Source organism: Podarcis melisellensis, assembly GCF_964234715.1.
Source record: "Podarcis melisellensis genome assembly, chromosome: 1".
NCBI lineage: Eukaryota > Metazoa > Chordata > Lepidosauria > Squamata > Lacertidae > Podarcis > Podarcis melisellensis.
Window position 1 is genome coordinate 132,293,505 of NC_138528.1, and position 26,224 is coordinate 132,319,728.

At 44.2% G+C, this 26,224-nt stretch overlaps 1 protein-coding gene across 3 annotated transcripts in view; it reads right to left on the reverse strand.

Moving 5' to 3' along the window:
* VWC2L (von Willebrand factor C domain containing 2 like) overlaps positions 1 to 26,224 on the reverse strand; it is a 112,931-nt gene that overhangs the window by 63,892 nt on the left and 22,815 nt on the right. For 2 of the 3 annotated variants that reach the window (XM_081899083.1, XM_081899084.1), the window contains exon 2: positions 10,588 to 10,717. The exons of the other annotated variant lie outside the window; for it this stretch is intronic. In XM_081899083.1, coding sequence (XP_081755209.1) covers positions 10,588 to 10,717 — 130 coding nt within the window. The remainder of the gene's footprint in view (positions 1 to 10,587; positions 10,718 to 26,224) is intronic. 3 annotated transcript variants of the gene reach the window in all.

A 26,224-nucleotide genomic window follows, 5' to 3' on the forward strand; every position in this document is an offset into this window, starting at 1 on the left:
ACACTGGATCCCATTGAAGTTACTGGGGATGTAGCAGAATCCGGTGCACACCCACTCAACCTGCCTAAAGGGTGATAAGTGATGTTGATAGCTGCATAGATGGTCAGGGTGAAGGAGGGGGAAGAGAAGGAGGCAGTTTTATGTTACCTCCTTCCCCGTCCCCACTGCAGGGGGAAATGGCAAGAACAAAAGCCAGTTGTTGTTGTTGATGATGGCATACCCTCCAACATTTCTCTGATGAAAATAGGGACGTCCCATTCCATAATGATAATTTTACTATTTATACCCCACACATCTTACTGGGTTGCCCCAGACACTCTGGGCAGCTTCCAACATATTTAAAAACATAATAAAACATTAAACATTAAAAAACTTCACTATATAGGATTGCCTTCAGATGGCTCGGGGGTCGTATAATTCCATACTCTTCAACATTTTTCCAATGAAAATACAGATATCCTAAGGAAAAGTGGGACATTTGGGATCAAATCAGAAACTGGGATGGCTTCTCTGGATCAGGGACATCCCTGGAAAATAGGGACCCTTGGAGGGTCTGTTATGGTAGTGGGGGAACAATGAGCACACTGCAGCAGACGTTAAGTCACACTTATGGCATTAGTTGCCTATTGGAAGCAATGGAGTGGGACTTATTCACTTAATTACACATTAATTACAATGAACCTTGGTCAAAACATAGGCTTCAGTGAGGTGCTAAACCTTTTCCTGGGCTTGACCACTCCAGACTTTATGCGGTGGCTCACACAATGCGTTGGTCCTCCTTACCAGATAAAACTGCTACAGTACATATGAAAAATAGCATGTCAAAGGGAAGGTGCTAGCTTTTTTATTGCCCTGATATGTTAGTTGTCTACCTAGAGGGTGGGAGAGCCAGAGAATGCTCAAACACCTTCCACTTGCCCTCCCCCCGGTCTTCAAGAACCCTTATTTCAACCCACCCACTCACCAGTTGGGCTCCTAACCTTCTCCCTGTTGCTACCCACCTACCTTGCTTCAAAAACTCTGGTGGGAGTAAAGGAATTAAAAGAAGGGGGGGTTTCCACTCCACACCCACTTCTTATGTGGCTCCTGAAGTCCTGCTACACCAGTAACTAATGTAGTGACTAGAAAACGTAGCTATTCTAGAGCTCCTGATCCCCCCAGGATGTCTTATGGACATTGGTAATTCTTGGGAAACTGACACTTATCATAGCTGTGCTTCAGGAACTAGAGGAAGAAGGCCTGGGAATATTCTAAGATAGGATAGAGGTCTATTACAATAATGATGGTAAGTTGTATTATCATAAGCGGCCATGATTGATAGAGCAACAGGTATTTTGAGGATTATAGATATGTACTTACTTATCTGTACTATATGAGTATATTATGCATGTTCTCTAGGTTGTCTTCATTAAAATTTGTCAAAATAAAAAATGAGAGGAAGGAAAAGAGACTCACTCACTGCCAGAGCAGCAAGAGCAGCCAGTTGCACTAGTGGGTGGCAGGGGTTTGGGGGTAGGGAAGTGTTTGGGTGGTTACTGGGGGGGCACATAACTGGACACATGACTTAGAACAGAAATAGTTAATTTACCAGCTCAAGTTATGATTCACACTGGAGGATTGTTGTTGTGGTGGTGGTGGGGTTTTTAATTAAAAAAATCTGCACATATTTGTCACCTGCTTGAGAACTAGATGTAACTTTTGATGGGTTCTGCCCAACTCCTGGAAGCCTGCACAGTAATCTCACTGGAATTTAAGTAATCTAACTGAACGCATAGTCAGTGGCGTAGCGTGGGTTGTCAGCACCCGGGGCAAGGCAAGTAATTTGCGCCCCCTAACCCGTGGATTTGCGCCCCCTTACCCTAACCCCCAGATGTTGCGCCCGGTGTGGCCGGCCCCCCTTGCACCCCCACGCTACGCCACTGCGCATAGTTACAGGCAATTTGGCAGTGCTCGTTATTCACAGCAGTGTATCCCCCCCCCAAAAAAACCCCTGTTTCTGTTCTTGTTATGACTAAGTCAGGGATCTGCAGAAAGAACCAATCCACAAGATCAGAATTTCTGCTTACGTCGAGCTATTCTGTCATTCAAATCTAATGGCAAAATGCTCCTTTTGTAACATTTCTCCTCTGCTGATTTAAGCAGCATGGAGAGAGAAAAACAAAACAACTTCCCCCGCCCATATAATCTGCAACTGTCTCTACTTACATGTACATTTACATGTCTGTGAGCTCTGATATCATACCCTCTAACATTTCTCTGGTGAAAATAGGAATGTCCTATTCTATCATTATTAATTTATTTAGAACCCACACATCTTACTGGGTTGTCCCAGTCACTCTGGACGTCTTCCAACATATATATAAACACAATAAAATATTACACTCTAAAAAACCTCCCTATACAGGGCTGCCTTCAGATGTCCCCTAAATATCGTCTAGTTCCTTATATCCTTGGCTTGGGGAATCACATAACTCCCACAATTCTCTGACGAAAATAGGGACATCTTAAGGAAAAGTTGGACATTCCAGGATTATAGCTTCTGTAAATCCGGGACAGTCTCTGAAAAATAGAGACACTTGGAGGGTCTGTGATATATAAGCTATGACTTGTAGTCAGAGTTACATAAATCCCAGTGAGCTCAGTGGTGTTTTGGCTGCCAAGGAGCCCCTTCCCTTTGGAATGCAGCCTATGCTGGGCAAAGGAGAATGGAAGAGAACACTTGGAACAATCTCACAGTGCCTGACTGCACTCAGGAGGATTAAAGGCACCATAAAGATCCATCTCTCAATTATTCCAAAGAAAGACTTCTAAAAAACATACATTCCACTGCTATAAAACTACAGCTCCATGATACAGTTCAACAGGACAGAGCTTGAGCACAGTTTTTCCCATGCAAAGGGGGGATAAATAATAGGGATACATTGCTTTGCAAGACAACACTGTGAGAGATCCCTGTGTTTTGGTCTGCTGAGGCCAGGAGTAATCGAGACTCTTACATGTGCCTCCAGGCTATGTGTCAGTGGAGACTAACCCTTCAGGGTGAATAGGGCATTGACCCACCACCACCAACTTACCCCCCTTGCTTTCCTTCTTACAGCAATTCAGTCCAGGGGGTGGCACTGCCTACCAGCTTCCTCTTCCCACACCTCGGTGCTGCACTTGTACAACTCAGCATGGAGGTGGGTGGGGACAGACCTACCCCGGTTGGTTCTGCCTGTCATTGACTGTGGCGCCACCTGCTGTTGGGCTCCCTGACTTCTGCCCTACAAGTCCCAAAGACAGACTCTCCAAAGGTCCCTATTTTCTGAGGGCGTCCCTGATTTAGAGAAGCCATCCTGGTTTCTGATTTGATCCCGGAATGTCCCACTTTTCCTTAGGATGTCCCTCTTTTCATCAGAGAAACACTGGAGGATATGGTATATACAGTATATTTTAGAACAGAATAAATAAACTGAAGGTTTTTCTGTATTTATTTACCCTGCAATAGTAAATAAACTACTCTAGCATCTGTAGCAGACCATGTTAATAAAGTGACCAATATCAGACTCCTTATAAATAATAGAATATTTAATGGATTGCTTAATCTCAAAATGGATTTGGTTTGATCTATGGAATAGCTCAGCTGAAACATCCAGCAACATTTACTATAGATTATGGGGGTAGTGAGTGCATTGGAAGTGAGTGCACTATTTCACGTGTTCAAACTTTCTGAAATGGCACTGGCACACACACACACACACACCCCAATCTCTAACAAAGATGAAAACAGCAGCAAAAAGGGGGCAGACATTTATGAGGGAGTCTTAGGAGAAGATAGGGGCAGTCCCTGGGGAATGGATACTGTGAGTATGTAATCCCCGGGCACAAGCTAAGTGGTACATTCCTACAATCTGACAACTGCTTCAAATCCCATGTGCTGGTAACTTCTGGCTGATCACATGGCTGCAAATTGACTAATCTTTCAGTTGGTTACATCTGTTAAGAGGACATTTTCAGCAACTTCAACACAGCTTGTGTTCACCTCCTCCACCCCGACCCCGCACCTTAAGGCAAGCTTTTGAAATATTTCCTCATTGCAGGAAAAGATAAGTATTGGACCAAGCTGGCAAAGTGTCTTTCGGAATCTTACTGCCCCCTGCCCTGTTCCCTCTTAACATTATAGGACAATAGACCAGCGATGAGGGACAGGAGACCTCCTAGTTGCCTCCAATTCTAGGAATGGGAGAGACATTTTAATGGCACCACTTCATAGTTACAAACAAAATTAAATTAAATGAAGAGCTGAAGATGCAGTGAACATTCCTGTTCACATAAATCTGGTGAAGCCAGACACGCAGAGCCAAGCAATGGGTACTTTTTTTGTAGCCTAGCTCTATAATGTCAATGCTGAATTGAGCCGCTGATTCTCCCTGACTACTAAATAACCCTTGTGATGTGCCTCTTTCTTGCTGGTGATGAATAAGCAGGGCCTATATTAAATGAAAATGTGCCAAGGTAATCCAAATTGCATGAACTCTTCTTTTGGCATGATTTATTCTGTGCTTGCTAGTTACAGGGAAGAGCGAGCCCCTATACAAGGCTGCTGGAATCCCCAGTGGCTTTGGAAACTTCAGCAGGCAGTGCCCACGTGGCTGCGCATATCTGCAGCTGTTTGAACTTAAAAAAACAAGGAAGTTGAAACACATGCTCAGTGGCATATTCTGCCCCTTTTCTGTGTTCCCATAGAACAGGGACACTCCCACAGCCATGTATATAATCATTAGCACTGCTGATTTATGCTGGAAGGAAAACACTGGCAAAACAGTGCTGCTTGCTGCTGCTGCTGCTTGGATTCAGATTCTGGCAGTGCTATGACTCTACAGGGCATAAGCATTGAATGAGGTCTTGTTGCACTGGATTTGTCACCCTCCTGCTCGATCTTTGGATCTCCAGAGCTTACAGGCCTGCTCACAGCAGTGCAGTGGGGGAAGGGGTGATTCTTCAGGTGGTCGTTCCTCTTGCACCACAGTGCAGTGGGCAGGGAGAGATCTTTCTTGGTAAGTTTAAGTGCAGCCTGTGGGAGTCAGGGCCATCACAGATTGTGACAGTTGTGAGCTTGATTTTAACAGAAGGAGGCAAATTTTAGACCATGTAAAAGAGGGAGTTAACAACACTTGACAGACTTTTGTTTCAAAAAGTCACGATGAGTAGGAATAACAACTTGGGGCAATGATTTTGTATTCTATCAGTGCCGGGAAACTTGAAATTAAGTGACCTTTCCTCTTAAGACAGAAATGTTGCACATTACCTGGAGCCATCGTCCTTAACATTTGCAGTGACAAATTAGACGATGAGACTGGAAAGGAGGCGCATATCTCTCTGCTCTCAGATTTTAGCCTTTCCGCAGAGTCTGCCTACTAGATGTACAACTCGATTAAGTGGCTCTGTGCAGCCAGCATGGCAAGCGGAACTGCCACTGACATTCTGCAAAGCACAAAATGGCCATTCAGCTTCATTTGGGGAAATCCTGAGAGATCCTGGGGCTAATTCACAGAACCACTTGAATGAGGGAGTGACACACAAATTAGCATTAGAGCCCATCTAGGACAGTCAGGGATGGCCCTACCATTAGGCAAAGTGAGGCAGCTGCCTCAGACATCTGATTTTTGGTATCGGGAAAGGGAAGGGCTCCAACACTGCTAGTTTATGTTTTCTTTTTTGGGGTGCTCTGGCAAGTCTTCCCTCTTAAAGCACAAGCAGTTCTGACAGCAGCACTGTTGGGATCTTTGGAGCAATCAGAACTATTCTTGTGGTTTCAGAATGCACTATAAATTTCAGCTGCTATCTGCAGGAAGCAACTGGAGGAAGAAGAAGAAGAAAAGGAGGAGGAGGAGCCTCTTTCATAGCTTGAACACTCCAGCTCTGTAAGAGATGCCAGGAGGCTGCAGCTCTGCCTCCAAATCCAGTGGCTTTCCTAGCAGCTGTCCATGAGTGCCTCTGTTTCCCCTTGCCTCGTGGAGGAGGCTCTCCAGAGATCTTTATCCCATGCGCCAATCTACTGGTGGGGCTTCCCAAATGGGGAGGACGAGAGGGGAAAAGGAGGTGGCAGCTTGTTCCCAATGCTGAATTTTCTGTATGGGTGTGGTTGTGTCTGTGATTGTGTGTTATGTTATGTGTGTGGTTATGTTAAAGTTTGTGTGTGTGTTGAGAGTGCGCCTATCTTTGGAACTGTGTTAAATTTAAATGTGTGATCATTGGTCCAGGAAGTGTGAGTTAGGTAGGTTTGCATTAAAATGAAAAACTGAACTAATTTCTTCCTAATCCCTACTCACAAGAGGCAGCTACAAAAAAAGAAAGACAGAAAAAGTAAGAATGACTTTACATTTGTTTTCCTTCGCAGAGCCAAATACCAATTCCTTCCCACCTATCCTGGTTTAGATGGTGTCATTAGTAAAAGTTCCGCCATCACTTGATTGTTGCAGTTGTCACATGAGAAAAATAGAGTGTAAATTAGGTACCAACTCGTGAAAGATGGCAAGACTGGAGGGGGGAAGATGTTTGCTTTTTCCTCTTCATTTTCCCTTTTAAAAATGTGAATCTTCAGGTCAGGAATGCTAGACTCAACAGCTTTCTGCATTAACCTTACTGCTGCACAGCTTTCTGCTCTTGGCCATTTATAATTAAGAAAGGCATAAAAATCAATCTCAGTGTATTGAGAGGAAATTATTGGCCACTTAACGGCCACAACAGTTTTGCAAGCAGGCATGCAGGCATGCTAAACTGCTTAGTGCAGAAAGCACAGCAAAATGCTGAAGGGCTCTTTCCTTGCCACAAAATGACGGTTGTTAACATTAGATTCGTAAGGAACAATCTTTCTAATGGGAATTTGCATCAAACATTGCTCCTGGGATATTTTTTGATACTATAATAGAGAATGAAAATGACATTGTCAGGACTCGGTCACAACCACATTATTAACTCAGACCTGTAATGAATATATTATCTGTGCCAACCCTCAGCTCTGCAGGTAATAACAAAGAGATTGTCTCTGAGCATATCTAGAGTGTGTTTTCCTCCCCTTTGAACAGCCAGCAACACATATTGGAGATAAAGAGCAGGGCTTCAGAGTTGTGAGCTCCAGGCAGCAGGTAAAGGTAAAGGTACCCCTGCCCATATGGGCCAGTCTTGACAGACTCTAGGGTTGTGTGCTCATCTCACTCTAGAGGCCGGGAGCCAGCGCTGTCCGCAGACACTTCCGGGTCACGTGGCCAGCGTGACAAAGCTGCTCTGGCGAACCGGCACCAGAGCTGCACATGGAAACGACGTTTACCTTCCCGTTATAAAGCGGTACCTATTTATCTACTTGCATTTAAGGGTGCTTTCGAACTGCTAGGTGGGCAGGAGCTGAGACCGAACGATGGGAGCTCACCCCATCACGGGGATTTGAACTGTCGACCATGCGATCGGCAAGTCCTAGGCACTGAGGTTTTACCCACAGCGCCACCCGCCACCAGGCAGCAGGTATGAGATGCCAAAAGCTCTCTCCTTAGCAAGAGGCGCTGCCACATGGACTAGGATTTCGAATGGTGTGTTGACGGGGTCACGAGATAAACAGCTAACCTGTGGCATCCCAGATGCTGCAGAACTCAAATCTCTATCAGCCCCAGCCACCATGGCCATAGGTCAGTCAACACTGCTCTTCAGAAATAACTAGAACTAAGCCCTAACAGTCTTTGAAGATTTGCTTGAAGATGTGCTATTTTTGAGATGAATTTGTAAGTCAGCTGTTGACTGGTCCTTTGCAATTCCATCTATTTTACATCCAAGCACTGAACATGTGTGAAGGAAGTGCACAAAAGCACCAGGGGTGTCTGAAAGACCATATTCCCTCATAAGAACCTCATAAGAACCTGTCTGAGATCTTGTGAGAAAGGCCCTTCTCTCGGTTCCTCCGCCCTTACAGGTGTGCTTGGTGGGGACGTGGAACAGGGCCTTCTCAGTGGCTGCTCCCAGACCTTAGAACACTTCCTTATAGAAGCTAGACTGGCTCCCTCCTTGCTGTCCTCCCACCAGCAGAAACGGAAAACTTTCTATTGCAACAGGCCTTTGGGAACCAATTGTTTTTGAGGAAAAGGCTGGTGCTGTGATGTTTTTATTGTTGTCTGTTTCTAAAGGATCTTTTTATAATATTTTAATTCTATTCGTGTTTAATTACATTTTAATTATTTACTTTTTAATGTTTTTAGTTTGTTCTTTTTTTATCTGTGTAAGCTGCCTCAAGTCCCAGACTGAGAAATAGTTGGGATATAAATAAATATAATAATATTCATTATTATAGATATCATCCTAGCTATTAAAAGCTGGCATACTTACTTTCCCTCCCACTGGGATTGCCGGGGTGTGTGTGTGTGTGCAAGGGAGAACTGTCTGGAAAAACAGTCTTCCCTCCTGCTCCACCCTCCAGCACAAGAGCCCTCCTTTCCTCGGACTTAAGGCCCAGGCCACAGACAGCCACCACAAGACAGCAAGCAGCCTGTAGCCCCTCCTGTCTTTCCCATAACATTGAGCAAAAGCCCTGTTCAGTCTACGTATGTGTTAAGGTGTCCCGATATGAACAGTGTCAAAGCTATTTCCCACAGCTGCTCCCTCCAGATACGTGAACCTTATTCTGAAGAATATTCTGTGGCAAAATTCAAAACCATCTGTAGGAGGAGGCTGCAGAGAGGATCCACATTGGGCAAAAGATGCCAGCATTGCAGGGGGCTGGACTAGGTGACCCTGGTGGTTCCTTCCAACTCTACAATTCTACGATCTACAACAAGAGAGCGAATGGTGGGAGATTCCACTTCTGCAAGTCCATAACGCAGAGGCTAGGAAGATCCTTGATTCATCAGGGGCCTTCAAATATAGCGTTATATCATCCTCAATAGATCCCAATAATGTTCATTTGAATCATAGAATCATAGAGTTGGAAGAGACCACAAGGGCCATCGAGTCCAACCCCCTGCCAAGCAGGAAACACCATCAGAGCACTCCTGACATTTACTTCTAAGTAATTCATACTGAAATAAAGGAATAAGCAGGGTTCAGAAGCAGGGTTTTGAATGTGATGTTTTACAGCTCAATTACAGGATATTTACTTAGCACAGATGGAGTGGGATTTTGTGGTGAGCCATGGCCAAAAGAACGGAACAGGAGAAAGTCTGCAGCCGTGCCGGAGGATGGGAGGGCAGCACTCTGCCTTCCAGGTTTCAAAGCACAAATAGCAGCTCCACTTTAAGACTGCATGTAACAGCCACCCCAGCGTGGCAAACAGCAGCAGCAAAGCCACCCCCCGGCTCTTCATTGATGCAGGGACAGGCAAAAAGTGTCACACAATTGATAGAATAGAAGCCCCCGCTTACTGGATGACTTTAAGCCTCAGAGGCTCCTTTCCTTGGCTTGAATATCAGTCTTGAGAATGCCTAATGTTTGCCGTTCTTTCCCCCACCCTTCCACCAATGCCTGTCACTTTGTACTGTCATGGCAGTTTCCCCAACGTATCTGATGGACTTCGGGGAGGAGAGGGTAGGGAGCGATTGGAGCCCTGCTATACTCTAGATAACGTCCCTGAGGTGTGAGAAGGGCCAGTTGGGGGTCATAACTGGGCTGTGAATGAAGCAAGCTCTCTTGCAGACTCCACTTATGAACTGAACCAGTATTGTCACCCAGCATTCTTTTCAGACCATACTGAAGATGGTTCTAATCATACAGAGCAGTAAAAGTAAGCTTCTGGTCCTCATGTTTGCTAAGGCATGCAAGGAAATGTTCAAGCTGTCTCAGCTACAGTTTGAGGCTTAATCACCTTATTCCAGGAGTCTGGCCATTACTTGCCTTACCCAGTTCCTTGCAGCTTCCCATTTTCTCCTACTCCTGCCACTCTTTCATGCCTCCTCTGCCCCGGGGCAGAAGTAAAAGCATAGTGCTATCTGGCAGCTTGACCTCTGTATGTGGAGCATGTGTTAACACTGGCATCAGGATCTATTATCCCAGCAGCCATGAATCAGATTGCTCTTAGCCAGGGCTGGATTTAGGTTTGATGAGGCCCTCAGCTCCTGAAGGCAATGGGGCCTTTTATATGTCCAGCTGTCCTTTGTCAACAACAGATTGTCACTGGTTTTTTGTGTTGAATATATGCTATATGGTAAGTTATGGACCATTTGCACATGTTGCCCTGCTACCAATCCATGCAGAATGTAGGCACCCTATATATAGAAACGAGCAAACCAGTGATATTTTAGGGAGCAGGCGGGGCCCATTACTTACATTGTAGGAGCCTACACAACACAAAGCACTGTTGCTGTATGTAGGTTTTATTTTATTTGTTTTTTATCTCAAATTTTGGAAATGGACATCCAGGTTTCCCCACCTTATTTTTTTGGACCCCCTCCCCCAAGAGAGTGGGGCCCTAAGCTTGTTTAGCTTATATGTAAATCCTGCACTGCTCTTAGCACAAGCTTAGTCCCAGCTTTTCTTAATGAAGTTAAGCTTCTAAGTGGTGTACAGAGGGTGGTTTTTTTTAAAAAAAGAGAACACACACACATTCTTTTTTATGTATTGAAAGCTTACCATTTTTGCAGACTGGACAACACTGTTCTGGTTCATAGACTGGGTTGACACATTCAGGAACGGCACAGTCTGCTACAACACAGTGAACTTCATTGCTGGGCTCACAGCGACACCATTCACATGGAGAGGGCTAGGAACAAAGCTCAAATTAGCCCATTTTTCCCCCTTCTAGTAGCTCCATCAGTTAGTATTATTTATATCTCAAGACATAAAACCCACTTAGCTTATTCATTTGACAATATGGCACATGCACATAATGTAACAAAAATGAGCTTTACTTTATTGACAAAGTTCTGACAGTTCACGCTTCCAAGGAGTCAACAAAAGTTCCATAGCAGGGAAGGGTGTGTGGACAAAAATGCCCCTTTCTTCTCCCGCCACTGCAATACTGACCAGATAAAGGGTTAGGATTTCACCATTGTTGTTTGACACAAAAGCCAGCTACTCCAGCCTAAAGGAACACGCATATGTCCTGAGGCTGGGAGGACAAATTAACACTGGGCAAAGCCACGCCATATACCCAATGCACAATCATCCTGGATACTGTAGCTCCCCCCCCCCCGAGCGAGAGTTCCCAGCACCCTTAAGAAAGCACAGTTTCAATGGTTCTTTGGGGGAAGTCATGTGCTTTAAATGTGTGTTGGAAGTGCCTTAAATCTATGGTGTGGATCTGGCCAATATTGAGGAAAGGCTGGAACAGAACTTGCAGTTACATTTCCCATAGTTTTCATACCTGCATTTTAGACCTGAGCTAAAACTGCAGAAGGACCACAAGTGCTGTTGCCGTCTGCTGAATGGGGCCCAATTCTACTTTGCAATGGGCAGCTGTGAGCTGCCTGCCATTTTAAATTCCCTGCAGTGCTATATTGGATCATTGCTGGAAATTCCAAGTGGCCAGTCCAATGGTCTCGATCTGCTGCAGAGTGCAGTGCACTGCTGCTACCCACTGCTAGTGAGCGCATGAGCATGGGCCCTGACCTTGGTGGGGGGCACAAGTTGTCAGGTAACAAAGCAGGTAGCACTTTGCCAGGGGCCACCTCAGACCTGGAGCTGGCCTGGCTAAAACAAAATTCCCTGTCTCATTTTCATTGCTGTACAAAAGCTCCCCTGTTTTCAGTGGAGTGCTGACTATGCACTTCAGAGTCTATTTTTCTTCCAGGTTCTGACACTAGAAGCATGGGCATAGCCAGGATTTTTGTTGGGTGGCAGGATTTTGTTTGCGGGGGCCAGAACCTCAGATTTTTATTGATTTGTGGGCTCCCCCCCCGGCTACACCCATGACTAGTAGGCTGGTTTTTAAGACTTCAGAGAACTATGCACTCCCTGATCAAGTCAGCAGGGAGATTGGCTTAGCTGTTAAACAAAAAGTTCTTTCTAATTGAATATGCAAATTCTCGTATGAGAACTAAAACTCACCAAAAATTCCCTCAGCTCTACATGTCAAACTCTTGGTTATTCATAGAAATATCTAGAAATTAGATCTGTAATAAAAACCACCTTATTTGCTGGTGCCAGAGTTTCCCAGACATGTAACGTCTAGTGGTGTCCAAACTTTTTTCAAAGAGGGCCAGATTTGCTGAAGTGAAGGGCCGTGGGGGCCGACCAAAATTGTTTGAAATTGTTGAGGGTTTTTTAGGATTTTACCCCAGGAAATAAACTGACACAGGGGCCGGATTAAACCGACTGGCGGACTTTGGACATACAGGATGAAAATGTGTGACTCAGTTTGAAAGGCCCTCTGCCTGGACTCTTTTCCAGTCTCCAAACCCTTCCGTTGATTATGTGCAGATACAACTCGTCTCATCTAAATTCTCCGGGCTGCCTCTGTTGCTTTGCAGGAAGATAAGGCACCTGAACTGTACTCCAAATTGAGTAACCCACATAGGGGCATAGGGTGTAGTAATGCCTCTCGGGGGGGGGGGAGTGCACACGCCAAGTGTGCATGCTGGGGGATGGGGCAGGAGGAGCCCACCCCTCCAGCCCAGCCCTCACCGCCACCGCGCAGTACTGGCACGCTTGAGAAGCTCACTTGGAAACACAGGCAAAGCAACCCCTCCCTCCAGCCAGCCCTGTTTCTTTGGTGGGCCTCACTCGCCTCCCGGGAGACAGAAACATGGGGCTCCAGTGGGGCACCCTCAATGGATGGAAGCACTTTGCACATATTTCTACATGCTCATCCTGTTTCATGGTCTATTGACCATCGATGGCAATGTACCAAGAGCTTGTTTTCACAATCACTACCTCAGGATAGTTATCTAAGGATCCCACTCTGCCTGATGCACTTTACAGAAGTAATAGCTCTACTGTTTTTTTAAATTTGTATTTTTCTAGAATAATGTAATATGTATGGGAGGGGATGCTTCAAATCCATACTCAGCTATGAAATCCCTTGAGTGACCTGGAATTCTAATATCTCAGTCTAACCTACCTCAAAGGTTGTTCGGAGGGTGCTCTGATCTATCTAATATTGCACAGTTTTTGCTGGGACAGGTCAGTCTGGAAATGACATTGTTCTTGCAGCTGACTGCACTCTTGTATCTAGACCAAGGATGTAGATGCACCACAGTCAATGTCTACCTAAAATCACTTTAAAATCACTTTAAAACATTAACACTTACTTACAAAAGTATTGTAAACAGGTTAATACATTGGTAGGATTTTAAGAACACTTGTAAATTTAGAAATAGTGTAGGAAATTTGAGGTAGAAAAATAATTTGGAGTAGAAAGCATGTGCAATTGAAAAGGAAATTTAAGGAACCAGGGAGAGGGGGAGGGAAGTCACAGGATCTGGAGATTTGATATTGCTTTTATGTATATTTTTCTTTGTGGTTGTTGTGTTTGTTGTTGTTTTTTATTTTTGTTATCTTTGTTGAAAATCTAATAAAAATATTATAAAAACAAAACATTAACACTGGTGCCATGAACACAGTTTAAATTAAACTGGAACACAAATGAAGAAGGGGCGAATATATATATTATGGCTTTACAGTTTTTGAATGGTGTTGCTTTCTCTGCTTCATGAATTGCAAAACAATGCTAAAGTCTTGCAGACATAAAGCTCTTTGCAGTTCACCTCAGAGATGCTCCATATGTCTGGAATCAAACAATCTGTTCCTAAGAAATTCATGCCTGCCCTGAAATGAGCTAATTAAAGCTTCGCCTCCTTTGTCTCAGTGTCTACAGTCTCTAATCCTTATCACCATTCTGTTTCCTTGTGACTCTGGCAAATTAGATAAAAATCAGTAGTCCTTAAGCAAAAGGAGGAATCTGTGGGAGGTGGATCACCCTGTCTAATTATCATTCTGATTCCATGTTCCCTTTGATTTTTGCCATAGAAAATTATCACATACAAACACACACATACACACACTTTAGTGACTAAAACCCAGGGATGCTTTCAGCAAGTTTCTGTGATATAACAGAGACCTTCCTTTATTAGCACATCCTGTGGGATTTCTTTTTCACCAGAATATTACACTCGTTTCAGAGATGTCAAGAAATGTCTTGCAAGTTTCCAGTGGTGCTACAAGCTAGCTGCATATTCTGGGGATGGAAGAGCATCAAATAGATGTGGAAAATGCCCCCGAATGACTTTGCTCTGAGTAAATGAGACATGACAGATGCATCTTTTTTGCTTCTGTGGTGTTAGTGTTACCTGAAAATGACACCAGAGAGAAATAGGATATTGTATGACACTGAAAGCAACTGTCGGGATGAAAGAAAATCACACCACTGTATGGCATAAAGAAATGTTCAAATCTTTGGAGAAGGAGCATTTTTGGAACCAGTTCTGGACCTTTTCTCTCCATTTATTTTCCACACCATCAAATCTTGAGCTGTTTTCTTGTGCCGTGCAACCAAATAAATCTCCCCCCACCCCGTTCCAAACACATACGATTTTCTCACTCTAGAAAATTTTTCCATCATCCATTTCCAATATCATTGCTTAAAATTATGAAGCCTTTGCACAAGAATCAATACATGCCCTTATCACTCTACTCCCAGGCCTCAAGAAAAAGAAAGCTGTCCCTCTCAAAGGCTTTCATAGGTCCTAGGCAGAAGTTAAAGACGTTCAGCACCTTATAAGAGATAACAATTGTCCAAATGTACTTAATGACGCACACCTGGATCTCACTCACAAGTAGTCACAGCAGCTAATAGCTGCCAGTTGGATGGAAAAGGCTGAGAGGTGATGCTTTCCCCCCCAAGAAAAATAGGTGTAACACCACAGTAAGTAACAACTCGGGGCAGCCCTGAAGAGATGCCACACACAGAACAAAATGCTAGGCTGCGGGAGGGTCTCCTCCACAGACTTGAAGCAGCCCCGCTGCAGTCAGGAACCTAAATTGTGTGACATGTCACATATGCAACAGCCTTTACTGTACTGTAGCTTCCCTTGGGGAGTTCTTGGACTTAATCCACAGTTCCTTTAAAGAGTCATCTTGGACTCAGTTACATTAGTAAAAAAACAACCACAACCTGTTTTATATGCATTATAACACTGTGACACCAGATGGTGCTGTGGAGTCCTGTCTTTCATCAATGTGATTTCCCTTTCTGAGGTTTACAAAGCGTTTTAACTAAAATGCTTCTTTGATGTGTCTAGATCCAGCCCTTGCCTTTGCTCAGCTAAGAACTCTGTATCATGGATACTTTGCGCCAATTCCTTGCCATCATTTTCTCTGTGCTCAGCTGAGGTGCGAGTTTGGATGAAAGTTACCTCAGAACCAGTGTCCCTTAATCCCACCGCACCCCTCCTCACTCCCTGTCAAAGCCGCCATATATCCTCCTGTCCACATCCTCCTGGACTCTCCAGACCTGCAAGACCTTGGCTGGTCTCTCAGGCTGGCTGTCATCAAGGTCTGTGGGCAGGTTTTGACTCTTTAACCAATTTAACATTTTTAGTTGAAGGTGTATTTCTAGTCTTCTCCAATTTTGGAAAATAAGTCCTTTCAAAACTAATCAGAAAGGGTTCTATATCATTATGCCTCTGGTATCTGGGAATTTTCCCCTGTTCCACTGAGAGAACTTGTCCACTTCTCTGTGGTGTGAGCAACTCTGCCCAAAGCTGTATCTCCTGCATTTTAAAGCTAAACATTTCTTTTTCATGCTCCCTTTCTTTTTCCTTTTCTTCTACCTGAATTCTAGCTAATTTTTCTCTTTCCTCCACCTTGATCTTTTCGCTTGATCTATTTGACTTCTAGCCATCTCCAGTTCCATTTTCATCATTTCTAACTCCTGACTGGAACGCAACACGGTCTTCCTTTCTAACTTACAAGGCTCCTTCCTCTAGCTATAGAAAGCATATTTTTATGTGTATAAGATGCCCCCATGTAAAATATGACCCCTATTTTTTTGAACCCCAGATTAAGAAATCAATATTTTAAACATCAAACAGAAGAACTTTGATATTTTATTAAATATTCAAAGCACCGGCACCTTGGGCTGTGTGTGTGTGGGGGGGTACGCACAGGCAGCAAGCAAAGCAGGTCTCACCAACACCCGATATTCCCCAAAGTTGTGGCGCATTCTGGGAGGGACAGTGGCTCCAGCCCCCCTGCAGCCTCCATGCTACCCTATAGCCACAGGGCTGATCTGCAGCCCCTGCAGGCAGAAATGGTAAGTGAAATGATTGGCAGTTCCGGCAGCTTCTTCGTGGGAAGGTAAGCAGTGTTTTTTAACCCCTGTGCACTCATACAGAGCGGGTCTGTATGAAAGCAGGTGGTCTTTCAGATAGTTGAGGTCTATGTTATGTTAGCGGTCCTGCGTGGGAGAGGAGTCTTTGCAGTGTAGCCGATAACATGCATAGCACTGCAAAATGCAAGCTGTGTTTCCTACCATACAGACCCAACTTCATATATCTTAAAAATAAATAATATTTTGTGGGCAAAAGAACTCCTGGCTCTAAAACCACAGGGCCACACTCTAGGTCCAAGAACTCCAATTAATCCATATGTATTTTTTATGCTGTAAACCACCTTGTGATCTTCAGATAAAGGGAGGCATATAAATGTAACTTTTTTAAAAAAAACCAGAGCTGTTTTAATTATATTTCCACTTCAGATCTGCTGTCCCAGAATGACATGCAATCACAGTGAAGGGTGTGTCATTTATGCAATATTCACTACAATGCAAAGAGGCTTTTGCTGTCCAGAACTTTCTCATTCCCACAACAACCTTGAAAGGGAGGTCAGAATTATGTCCTCTTTACAAGCGGGAAAATAGGTGAATGGCCCAAGACCACTCAGTGAATCCATGGCTGTCCACTAAGGAATCCTGTGACTGCCCCGAAGACTGAATCCTAAAGACTGAAGTTCAAATCCTCCTCCAACCACAAAGCTCACTGGCTGAGCCTCGGTTAGTCACTGTCTCTCTGCCTTACCTATCTTGGGTTTCTGGGAGGATAACATGGCAGGGAGAACCATGCTTGAGTTCCTTGAAAAAGAGCTGAGCTATAAATGTAATCAGTAAATCCTCTGTGAAATGAACTTCATGAACCAATTAAGAACAGCATGCAGGGATGAGACTAGAATGAATCCTTCCCCCGACACGTTTATTTTCTATGTGAAGTGTGTGTATGTGTGTTGTGGGTGTGTTTCAATTAAGAATGATCCAGCGGGGCAGTCAACCATGCAACCTGAAGTGCTACATCCCCAAAATGCTTTGCTGCTTGACTCTGCATAAACTAGTCTTGACTTCTCATTCGCACATTCGGATCATCAATTAATGCTACAATAAACTAGAAACAAACATATATGTACGAATGAGTGCACACCCTGATACAAAATGTATTTCAATCTATATACATTTAATTGTGGTTTAAAATGTATCAGAGCATGCTTTTTTTGCCAGATGAGTGGCCCTTTAGTCCCATAATCCCTTCTTAATATAGCAACTGGTTTGAGATACATTAACAGAATATATAACAGAACCCCACGGTTCTGTTCAAGTTTCTGCGAATCTCAGATTTAGACCAAATACAACGGGTTTCAAAAACAGGCTCTCAGAGAATAGCTCATACCTTTCAGGAATTTGTCTAGACTGTGTCAGTAAATGCCAAAATCTTTACCATGGTGCACATGACACCTCCCCAATAATAATTTAAGTTTGTTGGGTGCAGATCCTACAAAGTTTTCTGTATTTCTTGTGGTATACAAAGATAGTAAATATTCCCACCCTGTGCTTTTGGGAGAGCAGCAAGTGAACTGGGAACTTTGATCTTCGTAAACCTCCATCATGTTTGCCTTTAGCTTTTTCTTCTCTGAGCCAAAGAGATCTCATATTTTAGGCTCTGCCTATGAGGAGAGCATACCCTATTCTTATTCATTTGTATTTTTCCTTCTAGGAAAAAACGTCCAGTTGAATTATACCACTTTTTAGGTCGGACAACTAGTGCATGCAGTATGTCAAAGAGACTCATGACATACTTAATGGTCTCATGATATTTTCCATATTATGCCTTAATTGCACTAATTGTACAGTTGCATTTGTTTCCTAATTATACTTCATCTGCCATTTGACAGCTGCAGCATATTGCAGTTCTTTCTCTTTCCTAAACCTTCTGCTCAAATCTGTGCTGTTTGCTATGACAGGACATCGGCAGCAGATCACTTTGTTAGTAACCACTGGATTAGGCTCACAAATCTCTCCTGAAGACAGGCTTTAGAGATAGGCTAAAGAAATGCTTTATCTTGAAGATATGGTTCAGTGGAGCTTACTCCCAAGGAAGTATGTACAGGATTGTAGATTGACAAACAATAAGTCCTTCATTTCTATGAATAGGAGAAAGTTACTGGCTGAAGAGCTGTGAAATGGCACAGGAACTGGTGGGGAGGGATATACCTCCATCTCTCTCTCTCTCTCCCCTACCCCCAATTTTCATGTCAACTCCATCTGTTTTAATTCCCTTTGGACTTCTCGTCCTCAGCTACAGTTCAACTCCAGCTGCCATGGCTGTTTCCTTAGCATTCCCAGGCAAATGTCACACATGGGTATGTGCACACTGTGAGGGTGAAAAGGTGTTTTTCATAAATTGTGTATGAATAAAGGTGTTATGTTAGTATTAGGGGTGTTCTTTCCATATGGTTGGTTTTGAGTTCCCCAAGGTATCAAACAACAGCATTGATGTAGGTTTGACGCTGTTCCTTCGGTTACAAAACAGATGTTCTGACACACTGTGTTATATTCTTATAGGGATATGAAGGATGCCATTCATATGTAGCAGTTATAGGTGATAAATGACACTTATACACAATACTAATGTTCAGGTATATGTTGAATCTCCTATATGTGATTCACTAAGATGTTTTTAAGTCACAGGAATAGTCTGAGAACCAAATGTGATCTCATTTTATAATTGATGATATATTTGGTATGTTTAACGGGTCTGAATGGAGTTATGAATGGAGATATGTCTGAAGGAATGAATGAGAACCAGATGGTTAGTGGCTTTGAAGAATTAAAGATAAAGAACTGAAGAATTAAAGATAAAGAACTGATTGCATTTCAACACATAGGACTACTGAGTTGAAGGCAAAAACAGGATGGACGAAAATGGACTGCAATACAAAGAACCATCATTAAACTATTGAATATTGCGCCAGCTGAACAGGATGGATGAACTAGTGAACCAGTTACTGGATTGCGCAAGACAAGATAAGCAGAATGACAACATGTCTGGGTGAAATAGAGGACAACCTGTTCTTGAAAGATGATTGAGACATGACGGTTCTTAGAAGACATGTTGAAAGAAACATGCTATTCATAAAGACAGTACGACAACATGCTAGAAACCAAGGTGTTTTCAACTATAACTATTCATATCTATTTAAGGAATCAGCATGACGACAGCTAGTCCAACCCCTGCAATACAAGACAATGTAGCTATATGGGGACCTGAGACTATATAATGGCTGGGAAACCCAGGTAGCATCACATGCTGTCCTACCTGCAGGAGGATGCTGTCCAGAGACTCATAAAAGAACCTGAACAATTCTTTTAGTGGGTCCGACCATCTGGTAGGTATGAAAGGAATGAATGGAGTGATGAATGAATGAATGAATGAATGAGTCCTTATTGCTTGTTAATCAATAAAGGTTTGTAATCTGAAGGGAATTGTGTCATTTTGTCTTTCTTGAAAATGCTCTGATAAAGGTAAAAAGAGACTAAACTCTGTTTTTCATGACACACACCAGCCAACACTGCCATGTTTCAGGAATGACTGGTATCAGGGCTTGAAGGTGTCTCAGTTATAGAACAGCAAGACCCCTTGGAATCATTCTGCATGTTTGCACTGAGTGAAGCTCAGTTGGACTAATACACACCACCAAACATATCTATAAGAAAGAACTATAATGTACTTTTAACACTCAGAAGTGCTACAGAAATGTCCTGCATCATATTTATGCTTGTGGCAGGGAAGTGAACTGAGCATGCTCAGGAAGCAAGCAAGAGAGATGAACAAGAGATGAATGCAGTCTAGGGGCAGCTCATTTGTTGTTGTTGTATATTTACTGCCAGGCAAGGGGGCAGACACCTGTGGGGTTTTGTGCCTCAGGTGCCAATGTACTTTGACCAGCCTTGGGTACTCTGTGGTACACTTGTGGTGAGGGTACCACCGAATGCTTTGCCTCAGGCAGCAAAATGTCTTGGGCCAGCCCTGATACTGCCCTTCTTCCTGCAGTTCCTTAGTTGGATAAGCAGGGAAGGGAATTGGGTGGTTGTCCAGGACACTACATGGACACACACACACAGAGAAAATTCCCAAATCACTTGCTGCTCTCCCAGTGACACAGGAGCTGGCAACATCTTTAGGCTGAGGGCCACATGCCAGTGGTGGGTACGGTGTAGGAATTTTTGGGGGTATTTTATAATATAGAGCCCTGGGAGTGGCGCCCAGATGTGACTCTTACAGTAGGCCGCATTAACGCCACACAAAAGCCAGAGGTTTCTACATACCCACCCCATGCCTCACTAGGCAAGCAAGAGGCCTTACCACAGTTTAAGAACCTTCCAGCCAGCCAAGCAAAAGCACCCAAGGAGGGCATGGAGCAAGGAGAGAGAGAGAGAGAGAGAGAGAGAGAGAGAGAGAGAGAGAGAGAGAGAGAGAGAGAGTGTCCTGTGAGAGAAGGTGGTCTTGGGACTCTTCCCAGCACCAGGCAGAGAGCCTTGAAGGGCACATTCCTCTCCCAGGCCTGAGGTTCTGCATGGCTGTGATAGTCTCCACACCTTTACCCTTCCCTTTCCAGCCCACGGATAAAGAGCCACTGGCAACCTTTCTCTAGTCACCAAGAAATAACAAAATTTCCCACTATAGGCACTTTCTTCTGGATCTCTTAATTGGTCTGTTATTGTACGTTGGCCTCTGTTATCATACGTTTCTGCTCCCAAACGCTGAAAACCCAGAAGTAAATTCTCCGTTTTTCAGAACCTGAAAGTCCAACACGGCTTGAGTGCAAGAAGCTCTTAAACCAATCAGAAGCTGTGCCTCGGTTGCTGAATGTTTCAGAAGTTGAACGGTCTTCAGGAACGGATTACGTTTGATTGACAACCAAGGTTTGACTGTATTATGTTTTTCTATATGTTGGAAGCTGCCCAGAGCTGCTGGGGCAACCCAGTCACATGGCTGGGGTATCACCACCACCACCATTGGATAGGATGTCCCTATTTTCATCAGAGAAATGTTGGAGGGTATGGTTCGCACGTCTGCAGTGTGTGTGTGCTGTGGAAGGCGAGGGGGCTCAGTGGCTTTTTGCTCTTCAAAATATGGCAACCCTAGGAAAAGCTGTATCTCTTGAACCATCCCTGGTTCTACACATGGCGTGAGGTTCTGCTCTCTTGCCCCTGGTTGTGCCCAGTGACTTGTTTATTCTAGAATTTGTCAGCAGTGGATCCACAGAGAACATCTTTAGCAAGACCCCTATGCAGAATCCTGCTGGGCCAATTCTGAAAGAGGGTTCCAGCTGAAATTCTGCTTGATGTTAGGTCTCAGGTTTGACCTGAACTTCCAGGGTTTTTAAGTTTCCTTTTCCTGCTCTTTATGGGAAAGTGCAATAACACAAAAGTGAAGCACTTGGTTCATGTGTTTCAGATTGCGTATTTGTGGGAGATTTCCTGTTTTCTACTTGTTTTGCTCTTCTCTTTGAAAGCTGAAAGGAAAATGCATGGGTTTATATGCTCCATTTTTTTGTTTATTTGCTTGTTTTTCTTTGCTAAGGAAAATCTTAATAAACTGTTCCTAAAAACAAGAACAAGAAAAAAGAGTGAAGCAGTTGACTATTACATTATTATTTTTAAAAAGATCATGTCCATCCTCCTGATTGATTTCCACTGCAGGGTTATTGCTTTCTTGGCCATGTCATTTTGAAATATATTTATTTAATACATTTACTTACCATTAATGGAACACTCATATAAAGCCGATGTGTGAGCCTGTAGCGTAAGCGTGGCAATATTGGTGGGAGCATTTATTTTGTCTCCTTCCTTTTCCTTCTGCCTTCCTTCACATGCCACACTGATTGGGAGCATATGATCTGATCCATTTCGAGGATGGGTTTTCATTTTTAGCAGGTTGTTGATTCTTTCTGCATCTCTTCCCAAGTCAGCCAAAGTTGTCTTAACGCACCAGATTCTACTTGACACACTTCAGCTGGCTGCCGGCAGACAGGAGCTGACATAGCAGATTCCATTTGCTGAGGTGACTATGGATTGATCTCCCCCAGAGACTTCTCACCGTATGTGCCAATAAACCAGTGAACACGTTAACATGATACTTGCTGGATAGGAGGGTTGTAGAGAGATGGTGTGACTTCTTGTACTTCTTCAAACAGCAATGCGTCCAATATAGACTCACCCCTTCTGTCGCCTGATCTCTGCTTTAACTGAGCCTCCACCATCCTTCTTCCAAAATATCCTCCCTCTCTTTCCTCTCCCTGGAGAGGCTTTTCTTGACACCTACTTCAGACTTCCTTTCTTTTTAAAACATTCTCACAGGTTTTAACCATCAAGGTCTCCTCTATCATTGGTTTTAGCTCTCCTAGGTGGTTTTAGCCGTTTTATATGCTAATCAATTAATTTGCTGGAGGATGACAATTGTCTATTCTTTTATGGTGCATTAGGTTTTAATCTTGATTTGTTTTAATTTCTTGTATTGTGATCCCATTTTGCGGATAGCAGCCTGCATCCCGAAGCCTGGGGCGCGCTGAGTAGTGCGCCCTGGGCTTCAGGCAGATATCTGCAAGCCTGGGGAGCCCGGCGGGAGGATAGCAGCCTGCTCTGGGGGCTGGGGTCAGGGGAAGCTCAGGCTTCCCCCGCCCCAGCCCCGCGCCTGTGTGTGGGGGAAAATAAAATTGTTTTTCTTTATTCCCCCCCAAAAAAACTAGGTGCGCCCTATAGGGACGCAGGTGGCGCTGTGGGTTAAAGCCTCAGCGCCTAGGACTTGCCGATCGAAAGGTCGGCGGTTCGAATCCCTGCGGTGGGGTGCGCTCCCGTCACTCGGTCCCAGCGCCTGCCAACCTAGCAGTTCGAAAGCACCTCCGGGTGCAAGTAGATAAATAGGGACCGCTTACCAGCGGGAAGGTAAACGGCGTTTCCGTGTGCGGCTCTGGCTCGCCAGAGCAGCGATGTCACGCTGGCCACGTGACCCGGAAGTGTCTCCGGACAGCGCTGGCCCCTGGCCTCTTAAGTGAGATGGGCGCACAACCCCAGAGTCTGTCAAGACTGGCCCGTACGGGCAGGGGTACCTTTACCTTTTTATAGGGCAAAAAATACAGTACTTTATGGTGATAAATAAATATAAAACCTTTACTTTATTTTATAGATCTTGCACATTTTAATTATGTATCCAGGCATAGTAGAAATGCCTAGTGTTTGTATACTGCCAGTGGAGAATCATAGACTCAAAAGCGCCCCCCCCCCCAATACCAGTGCACTGACGGTGCAAGAGACCTACTCCTATTGCATCCCTGATAGGTGGCCATACGGTCTTTGCTTTTAAACCTCCAGAGAAGGAGAGTCTATCAAGTAAGATCATCTAAGACTGATCTTTTCCACTGCTGGATACCTCACACCTCCAGGAAGTTATTCCTAAGGTTTAGTTGAGACCCTGTTTCTTGTAATTTAAACCCAGACCCAGAACTATCTTCTGGAGCAACCAGAAACACATCAATGTGACAGTTCTTCAAATATTTAAAGATGATGGCCACATCACTTTCCCTTATTTAAAGATACTCAACTCATTCAGCTTTTCTTCATAGGACTTGACGTATTCCATTTTGCTGATGTCCTCCTTAAACCACGTTGCCCAGAACTGGATTCAAGTTTTCCAGATGAGAACCAACTGAAGCAGCATTACTTCATTCTGAACAACTGGATGATGGCTTCTATTCACTCCACCATTATGCTTTTTGTTTCAATTGCTTTCTCTTTTATCATATTGCCATGAGCTTTTATTCTGTTCAGATACATTCTTGCCACCTGACACCGTGAAGTGGGAAGAAATGGCTTTATCAACTATTAGAAACTTTTGAGATTTTGAAGAAAGGACTCCAAAGGGTGTCATAATGCGCTGAATCATGTGCCATTAACCACATATTTATGAAAAAGCCCTGTACAATATTATAAAAACAACCTGCATAAAACAATGAAAACAGCAGACAAGGAACAGGGAATGTGGATACAATCCAGGGGCAGATCAGGTTCCAGTTGCTGGGCCAGCTGGGGTAGGGCAGCTAAAAGCAAGTTGCATTTGCAAAGGCAGACACTTCCTGCTGGCTCTGGCACCTCTAGTTTCCAGCAGGTACTACAGTTACCTGCAGCCCAGGATCTCTTAGAAAAGATTGTTCTGGAAGCACAAGTGCATGACTTTTTTGCTCTTCTTTGGTGCTGCAAGAAAGCCATTTCCGAGCCTTGGGGAGGAGAGGGGGTTGCGGGCTGACCCCTCCCACATGCGCGGGGGCTGGATCTCAGCCCCCGCGAGACCTAGGGAATCCCTGGGCGTGCCTTCCCCCTGCCCGCCAATCGGCGGGCCGGGGAGGCGTGGCCTAATGGTATTTAAGGCCAGGCACACCCTGGGACTGCCCTCTTCACTCTTCGGCAGCCGTGAGGTTTGTATGCTTTGTTGCAGGTCTCTTCCAGTTACTTTGCAGGACGGGCTGCGTTTAGGCATTGACAGGGGTCAATTGTTATGCAAATGGACGGGGGGGGGGGGAGGAAATGCCATCACCTTCCCCCCAAGGAAAAGGGTAGTCCGTTAGAGGACTCCGTGGGCGTTGTCTTGTCCGAGACCTAGTAAGGTAAGGGCCTCCGGCACGCCCCCGAGCGGTGACACCCGTGGGATCCTAGTTGGCGTACTTCAACAGGACCCCCACGGTTAGTGTTCAACCCTTCCCGGTCACCATGCCGGGTAGTTGATAGGAGCCAATGCCTAAGGCCAATACCTTCAATTCTGTAATCAATAAAGTTGTGGCCATTTACGCCCATTAACCTTAAATAACGTGTCCTGTGTCTTTATTTCCTATGGGGGAGGGTACTTGCCACGCAAGACACATGCGCACGCACACACACACTGCCATAGGTAGAGGTGGAAAAGGGCTTTCTGCATGATTTGTTAACCCTGTAGCTGCCACAGCATCAAAAGCTTCTGACCACATGTAAGTCTCCTGTGTGAACCAGGCTGAATTTCAAAGCACATTGTACTTCTATTAATATCAGCGGAAGGAAGCTCACATTTAGCACTCTCCCATAGAAATGAATGAGCATTTTGCATGCTTCCCTTGGGGCGAATTGTGCTCTGTATTCCTAATTGTTTCACACTTTTATGGTGAATGTTCTGGGGTCACTATTAGCTAACTTCAGAATTGAAAAGTCATGCATGATATAGCTGCTAATGCCTGTTTTAATGTGACTTACACTGTAATTAAACCAGCTTGAGCATTAGGACAACATTCTCTGCTAGCCCTCTCTAATTACAGCCAACAGCAACAGTTCACAGTGTGAAAAGAATTCATAACTTATTTCCAGGAAATAAACAGTAGGAAAATTTTGCTTGTCAGTAGAAGGGCACTTCTAGTTTTACTTTTAAATAACAAGCTTTCATTCCCCTCATAGCATAGGACTTGCCACACTTCTCTCACAATAACTGAACCTTCCCCTCCAGCAGGGCAGTCCGACCTCTCAGAACAAACGGGCCACAAGAGTACTTTGGCACAGAACCCGCAGGCCACGGACTGAATGAAAATGTCCATATTGTAAATTAATATTCTTTAAATCAATAAATTTATTAGAATATATATAAAAATATACAATTAATAGATTTTATATCTTTATTTATAAAAGGAAATTCAATACACAAATAGATATGTGTGCTTTCCTTAACAATGCAGATATTGAATCCTTGTCAGAATAAAAAGGTGAGGTATGACAATAATAATAATAACAATAATTCAGAAGGCTTCTAGTCAAAACGATTCGAGCCTCTTTTCAAGCCAGTAAATAAACGAAAGCCTGTGATGATGAAGAATAGTGCACAGCACTGGGTATAGGGGGCGCTGGGGGCTCCAGCCCCATCAATATTTTGAATCAGGGCCAAGGCACCCCACTATTGAAGGGGGCAACACCCCCTGCCAGAGCCCTTGGGGC